The sequence below is a fragment of the Brassica napus genome, chromosome A9 (assembly GCF_020379485.1).
Source record: "Brassica napus cultivar Da-Ae chromosome A9, Da-Ae, whole genome shotgun sequence".
NCBI lineage: Eukaryota > Viridiplantae > Streptophyta > Magnoliopsida > Brassicales > Brassicaceae > Brassica > Brassica napus.
Window position 1 is genome coordinate 19,868,740 of NC_063442.1, and position 8,781 is coordinate 19,877,520.

The 8,781-nt window shown below is 33.4% G+C and overlaps 1 protein-coding gene across 1 annotated transcript; it reads right to left on the reverse strand.

Annotated features, from left to right (window-relative positions):
• Window positions 1-3,654: 3,654 nt before the first annotated feature.
• LOC111212571 (acetylserotonin O-methyltransferase-like) lies at window positions 3,655-4,197 on the reverse strand. Its single transcript, XM_022714129.1, has one exon. It carries the CDS (start codon window positions 4,195-4,197, stop codon window positions 3,655-3,657), a length of 543 nt encoding a protein of 180 aa, XP_022569850.1.
• Window positions 4,198-8,781: the final 4,584 nt, after the last annotated feature.

An 8,781-nucleotide genomic window follows, 5' to 3' on the forward strand; every position in this document is an offset into this window, starting at 1 on the left:
CCGCTTTGATAACTCTTATCAGAGTGACGATGTTCCTCATGCTCTGTCCGCTTTTCCAGTCTCTGATCCTAGTGGCAGGGAATGGATAGCTGACTCAGGTGCCACTGCTCACATGGTTCCTAATACAACTCAGATGCAGAACACTACTCCATACAATGGTTCTGAGCATGTTATGGTGGCAGATGGCAATTTCCTTCCGATTACCCACGTTGGTTCCACAACGCTCACCACTGAGACAGGTAGCCTTCCTCTAAACGATGTTCTTGTCTGTCCTTCAATGCAAAAATCACTATTATCTGTATCCAAACTGTGTGATGATTACCCCTGTGGGGTGTTCTTTGACTCTAATGCTGTCTATGTCATCGACCTCGATGCTCAGAAGGTGGTGACAAAGGGAACTCGAAATAGAGGCTTGTATGTGCTGGAGAAGAAGGAGTTTGCGGCTTACTTCTCCAATCGTCAGTGTGCAGCTAGTGATATGGTGTGGCATCAGCGACTTGGGCACGCGAACTTCCAGATTCTTCAGCTCCTCAAGCAAAGCAAGGCAATCATAGTCAATAAGAGCAGCATTTCTCCCGTTTGTGGACCTTGCCAGATGGGAAAGAGCAGTCAGCTTCCTTTTTTTATTTCAGAGTCTAGTGTCAAGGAACCCATAGATCGGATACATTGTGATCTGTGGGGTCCTTCTCCGGTTGTATCAGTTCAAGGGTTCAAGTATTATGCAGTCTTTGTTGACAACTTTAGTCGCTACTCATGGATAATACCTCTTAAAGCCAAGTCTGATTTTTGTGATGTGTTCATTGTCTTTCAAAAACAAATCGAAAATCAGTTTAACAAGAAACTGAAAGTCTTTCAGAGCGATGGGGGTGGTGAGTTTATGAGCACAAGGTTTCGCAATCATCTCAGAGATCAAGGGATTGTTCATCTTGTTTCATGTCCTTCAACTCCTCAACAAAATGGTATTGCTGAGAGAAAACATAGACATCTTACTGAATTGGGTCTTTCTATGTTATTTCAAAGTCACACTCCTCTTAAATATTGGGTTGAGGCCTTCTACTCTGCTAACTTCATCAGCAACATGATCCCTTCTTCTGTTCTGAACAACAAAAGCCCTTCAGAGGTTCTCTCTAGTAAAGCACCAGACTACTCATTTCTCAGAATCTTTGGCTCTGCGTGCTATCCGTGCTTGCGTCCCTATGCTCAACACAAGTTCGAGCCCCGATCCTTACAGTGTGTCTTCCTCGGTTATCATCCTCAGTACAAAGGTTACAGGTGTTTGCATCCACCAACAGGTCGAGTTTACATCTCTCGCCACGTTATCTTCGATGAGCAGACCTTCCCATTCACTGGACAGTATAAACATCTGCTTGTGAAACACAACTCTGGTTTGCTTAAAGCTTGGCAAGATGGTACTGCATTTGAAGCTCCTCCGGTCTATCTGCCTACAGTACCTTCTCAAGTTACAGAGTGTCCTCAAGTTACAGAGTATCCTCAACAGGATACTCCTATCACCACGGGTCAAGATACGCCTATTGCAACCCCATCTCGTTCTGATCATGGGCAGGAAGACTTCGAGCTGTCTGAAGGCGACGTATCCACCACAAGTCTTCCTGAGGTTGCTCAATCACCTCCTCGTGCCTCACCAGACGTAGCAGCGCCTAGTCATCCTATGATGACGAGATCACGAGCTGGTATTAGCAAACCTAACCCACGTTACGCTCTGGTCGCAAGCAAGACGATTCCCTCCTTACCACAGACTATATCTGAAGCTTTGGCGCACCCTGGATGGCGTCAAGCAATGTTGGATGAACTAGACTCGATTTATCAGAACCACACTTGGGTTTTAACGGAAGCTACAGAAACTATGAATGTTCTTGGTTGCAGATGGGTTTTTACAGTGAAGCTTAACGCAGATGGGACAGTCAATAAACTTAAAGCGCGGTTAGTTGCTAAGGGGTTTGATCAAGAAGAAGGAGTAGATTTCACAGAGACATACAGTCCAGTGGTTAGGACTTCTACCATTCGGATAGTTCTTGCTGTAGCTGCTTCAAAGAACTGGAACATCACTCAGCTTGATGTTAAAAATGCTTTCCTTCATGGAGATCTTCAAGAAGCAGTCTATATGCTACAACCACCCGGCTTTGAAGATTGCACTAAACCTCATCATGTGTGCTCTCTCAAGAAGGCTCTGTACGGTTTAAAACAAGCTCCACGGGCTTGGTTTGATAAATTTAGTAACTTCCTTCTTGAGTATGGCTTTGTCTGCAGTAAAGCTGATCCCTCTCTCTTTGTTTATCATCACAATGGCGACACATTAGTTCTCCTCCTTTATGTGGATGATATACTTCTCACTGGCTCAAATCCATCCTTGTTCAAGTCCCTTATCACTGAGCTCAGTAGCCGATTCTCCATGAAAGATTTGGGTAATCTGCACTACTTCTTGGGCGTTCAGGCTCAGATTACAGATTCTGGTCTTTTCCTCTCTCAATCCAAGTACACTGAAGAGATTCTTCACCATGCCAATATGTCTGCGTGTAATCCTGTTCATACACCTCTCCCTTTGCGACTCGATCAAGTTTATGAAGATACTCGGCTGTTCCCTGAGCCTAGCTACTTTCGGAGTCTTGCTGGGAAGTTACAGTATCTCACTATCACTCGGCCCGACATTCAGTTTGCTGTGAATTTCATTTGTCAGAGAATGCATTCTCCCACTGAAGCTGACTTTCATTTGTTGAAGCGGGTTCTTCGCTACCTTCGTGGTACTTCATCCATGGGGATTTACTTCCGTAAGAACTCTGGTTTGGATGTTGTCGCGTATAGTGATAGTGACTGGGCAGGGTGTAGGGAGACAAGACGGTCGACTGGTGGTTTTTGTGTCATGATTGGTTCTAACATTGTCTCCTGGTCGGCAAAGCGCCAACCGACTGTCTCGCGGTCGTCCACTGAGGCTGAATATCGAGCTCTTGCAAGCACGGCATCTGAGTTAACATGGATTTCGTTTGTGATGCGTGATATGAAGATCAAACAACCAAAGCCGGCTGTTCTTCACTGTGATAACCTCTCTGCAGTTTATCTTACAGCAAACCCGGTTCTTCACGGTCGGTCCAAACATATTGAAACGGATTACCATTATGTTAGGGAGCGGGTGGCTCTTGGTGTCTTGGAGGTTCAGCACATTCCTTCTGCACTGCAACTTGCAGATATCTTCACTAAATCTCTCCCACGCCATTCCTTTCAGAGTCTCAGAGCCAAACTGAGTGTTGGTGCTCCACCCATCATCAGTTTGCGGGGGGATGACAGTAAACAAGCCATGATGGGCCTTGGTATATCAGCGACTGGTCCATTAACTGAAGGAAGTATGCTGGCCCAAAGACAAACTCTGAAACAGAGTAATGAAGAGTTCGTACAAGTACAGAACAAGAAGACAAATGCACCAGCTGGAGTAAACTGTGGAATAGCTTTGTCTAGCCGTTACGATGCCTTGCAAGGTGTAGAGTGTGTGTGACGAAGACACGTGTTGAGTGGTCCAAAGTTAAGGGAACTAGGGTTTATCTTGAGGTTGTATATATACTCGATTATCTTGTAAAGAAACGTTTTGAGAAAGTGAATACAAAAAGAAAGTTTTATTAAAATTCTCTCTGTCTCCTTTTATTCTCAACGCCTTGCATCACAAGCCATGGCCTCATTGAATAGTTCGTTGTGGCGAGGATTGTCCTTTGCGAACGACCACAACTCCTTACCGTGCACTGCATCGAAAGGCGGAACCGAAGCGTTGACCGGCGAAGACACAACTAAGCTCAGTTTCAACCATGGAGCGAGCATCTCTGGACTTGTTTCGAGGAGAAGCAAAGGAGCCAGCGACTTGCCGTCACTTTTAGTGATCATCATACGGCGAGAGAGTGGCGTGTTAGTGTAGCCTGTGGCAAGACCATCTTTTGTGGGCACTTCTTTGAAGACTCCCTGGTGCACAAGAAACCTCATTATACGGTGGAGATGTGAAGGAGAGGCGGAGGTGGCGGAAGAGAGTTCAGTTAGGGTCATCGGCTGTGACGAAGGATTGTTTTCAAGGGCTTCTGGTACTTTAAGATCAATTGCACACTTCGCAGCTGCGATATCTGCAAACCCAAAGAGATATCTCCATATCTCTACAGAAGCTTTAGCTTCTTCGTCTACAAGGTTTTTGTTATTTTCTTCCATTTTGTACAACTCTTTTTTTCTCTCGTGTGAAAAATCTTGTAAAGATGACTAGATGAGTGACTGATATTGAAGAATCATGTTGTTTTTATAATGATTAACAATCAAGGATACAACTGAAGCTTGATCCGCGCACCCGAGGAAATTCGTTTCTACTTCTTTTTTATAAAATATTTATTTTATATAAATGGCAATATATATTTTAAATTAAATAATTATTTAATATATTTTTAAACACAATAATTTTATAATTTATAATAAATAATTTTATTTTACTTTTTGATCAGTTAACTAGTACACCTATATTTTTAAAAGATACCTCGTGTGTTCGTCCAACTGTATTTCTTTTTGATCAAAAAATTAGGTAAAATAGTTTATTATATATGGTTATATTTGATTCATACGTTCAAATAATTCAATATATATTATTTACATTTTGTGTGTGTTTATATTATGTATTTTTGTAACATTTTCTATATCTTCTTAGTTATAGTTAATATACCAAAAAAAAAATAACCAATCCGTAATAATGAACATCTTGTTACATTTTTGGCAATGTTTAAGTATAATTTATTGTTTAGTTAGATTATAAAAAATATTTCTTAAATAAGTAGTACATAATTTGATGTACTTCATTTTAAGAAAATGCATTAATTAAACTGTAAAAGCCAAGAAAAAGATAGGTAAATTTATTACTTCAAAGGCATATGATTGTAAATAACTTGAAAAACTAAGGATAGTTATTTTTGTACTTCTACTTTAATAATATAGACTAGAGATTGATCCGCGTATCCGCGCACGTATTGGTTCGTATACTTTTAAACATTGATATTTGTTTTTCATAATTAGTATTATATATTTTATATGAATTCTAATATAATTAATTGTATTCAAAACACCTGGACCAAATAAGATAATACATTTATTTTTGATACAAATATCCGAACCACATTCAGATACATTTGTTATTTAGATAATTTTAGGTTTATAATATTCAAGTGGAGCCTAATTTTTAAACAAAAAATGATATCCTAAAAGAAAAAACACGTACCTAAATAGATAGGCAATAATCATGCCTAACTAATTTGATAAAATAATAGAAATGACTATTTCTATGTGTTTGGTTAAACTAAGTGAAATATAAAGAGTTTTTTATTTTAGTAAAATAATTATATGAGTGAAAAATTAAGTGACAATAAATGTAATACATTTTTATTATTTTGATTTAAATTATTATTTTATTCACAAAAACATGCCTTTGAATTATATTTTTGGCTACGTAATTTTTCACAAATTGAAACTAAAACTAAAAAAGCTTTAGTAAAACAAATTAAGCCGAACGTTTAACCATATGGAAAATCCAGTAATTTTACATTTTTATTTTATAATTGGGACAAATTTAATGTTGATTAACTAATAAATAAAAATCTGCACTATTATTATGGTAATATAATTAATGATATGATATATTGTTAAGGTAATATAATTAATGAAATTATTGAACCGAGTGAAATATGGAAAGACAATTAATGTAATTATATTAATGAAATTACTAAAAATAGATTATACTTAGTTTTTATACTGCTATCAATGTTTTCAAACAATTTTTATTTATATTGCTATCCACGTTTCCAAACAGTAACAAAAGATACTTTTGTTTTAATAATCTCCTATATATTAATCTTGGAGCATTCATTACAACATGTTTTCGTAGCCACGTGTCATCACGATGATGATTCTTAGAAACTTTAGAAAAATTAGTTGGTCCATATAAATATATATTATACTTTTATTAAAGGGAAATTGCCACAAATACCACATTCATAGTATCACTTTTCATGTTTACACTAACCACTTTTACTCTCACTTTTAATGAAAGGTAAAATACAATTATACCCTTATGGTTAACAAATCTAGACTTAGGGTTTAGAGTTGAGGGGTGGGGTATGATTTTTGGAATGTGAAATTTATGATTCTAATAAATATATAAATATTTAAAAAATGTATAAAATTTTTTTAAAAAATAGTTTCAAACATAATTTTTGTTTTTTAAAAAGAAATTTGGAAAAAAAAAACAATTCTAAAAAAAAAAATTAAAAACAAATTATAAAAAAGTTCGAATTTGAAAAAAAATAATTCGAAAACATAAAAAAAAATTTACATTTTTTTTATTTTTATTTTTTATTTTATTTTTTATTTTTTAATTTTTTTTATTTTTTAATTTTTTATTTTTATTTAAATAATAATTTATTATATATATAAATAACAAGAACATAAGAGTCTTTTGTCACTTAATGAAGAATGTATTTTTGAAAATGTCTCATTAGTGGTGGTAAAAATGAAAAGTGGTACCATGAAAGTGGTAAACATGTAATTTTCCATTTATTAAACTAACTGTCAAATTGATTAATAGTGTACAAAATAAATTTTTTCATTTCTTTAAATAAAAGCTATGAAATTACCTAATATGATTAACATATTTATGACAATTAATGATTATGAATAATACATATTTGATATATAAAAAATCGTATCCTCTCTTTTCTGTTTAATTTTATATTATTAACGTAAATCAAACAATCATATTAAGCATATAAAAGAAATATAGATTTTTTCTTATATGTTATATTTTGAATTTCTTAAAACTACTAGAAATTGCTATAAAGATTAAAAGTCACGGATTGAAATTTTTTTATCAATGGATTAATTTTTCTTTATTAAAGCAAGATACAAATGATAATAAATTCATATGAATATGAAGTCTCATTAATAGATATTCTTATTAAATATACATCATTTAAATTAAATTATATACTATATAAAAATATATAAATATGTTAATTTCAAAATTTGCAATGGAACAGTATTGAGATCTTAATATTTAAATTTTGAAATTTGTATTGAAAAAATCTAACATTATAAGTTTTGTGATTAAATTTTTGTTACAACAATTATACAAATGTTAATAAATTCATGAGTAGAAAGTGTCAATAATAAATATATGTATATATATATATATATTAAAATATACTATATATAAAATAAGTAATTTTTTTTGTTGTTCTAAAATTAGATAATTTTTAGACCAAACTAGTGAATATATACTAGACAAACATTTATATTTCGAGTCTACACTTATATTCTATAACAACTTGATATATTAGATTTGAACACTAACATGTGAATAGAATTTTTCAGCGATTTTCTTGAAATTTTTGATTCTTCGATATGTATCTGAAGTGAAATTAATTTTTACAAATGTCTATCATTTTTAATTGTCACTTATATTATTCACTGAATTGATAGAGAAGTTAAAAAAAAAAAAAACTAAACCTATATCAATGAAATAAAAACGATAACGAAAGCACAATTTAATAGATGTAGATAATAAAATCATTTATAAAGAGTCAATAGTAAACAACTTGAGATCAGAAAACCTTATCTCTTTTCATTATTTTACGATCGATGTTGCCTATCTGGTTTTGGTGATTTGTGTCTGCCACGAAACTTAATTTCCTTTATTATTTCATTAATGAATGGCAAAATTGTAATTTTCTCTTCTTCTTCCCCTCGACTTTGTCTTCCCCAAACTTAATTTACAGTTGTTTTTCAACTTTTTTTCCAACATAAATCATATTTTCTTACACGATTTGCTTCGATTCTTGAAAGTTGGCAATGAAATATGATAGATTGATGTTAAAAGTATTGATTTAGAACATGAAAATGGTTAACTCGCGGCGGAGTACCACCGATCTGCGTTTTTCCTGCGAGAAATCGGTTGACTCGGTGGGGTTTTTGAACATGAGTTTTATCTCTTCGTGATTTCTCTTTTTTTTTTACTTTCTGTTTTTACTTTTTTTTTCTATTTTATAAATAAATAAATTTTGTTAAAAATTAATAAAAAATACTCCCTCCGTTTTTTAATATAAGTCGTTTTACAGCTATGCACGTAGATTAAGAAAGCCATTAATTTCTTATATTTTCTAAACAAAAACATCATTAATTATTTACCTAACCACAATTCAACCAATAAAAAAATATAAGATATATTACTATTGGTCATACAACATTAATTATTAATAAATTTTACATAGAAAACCGAAAACGACATATAATTTCGAACAAAAAAATTTCTCTAAAACGACTTATAATAAAAAACGGAGGGAGTAGTTGTAAACACCGGTGCACTACTAATCACTGGAAATAATATATCTTCTACGTGTTTGAAGAAACAAAAAAAATTGGTATTTTCAAAGTTCTATGAGATCTATATTTTTGAATGGTTGTTCAAAGGACTTAATCTTTTTGATTTTCTTTTACTTTTGGTAGGTTGGAAATGTATTCAGGTAATGATTAATGATGATATTCAAATGACATATTGGGAAACGTAGGATCCTTTTTTGTAAGTAGTTTTAGCAAATAATTCATGCATTTTTTATTATTAGTTAAATTTATTAGTGATTATTGTTCAGAGTTTAGGATTTAAGAGTGAGGTAGGGTTTCTGAATTTCTATAAATGTTTTATAAATTATTCTTAAACATTTATAAATGATTTAGCATATTTAATTTAATCTTTCTACCACCAAT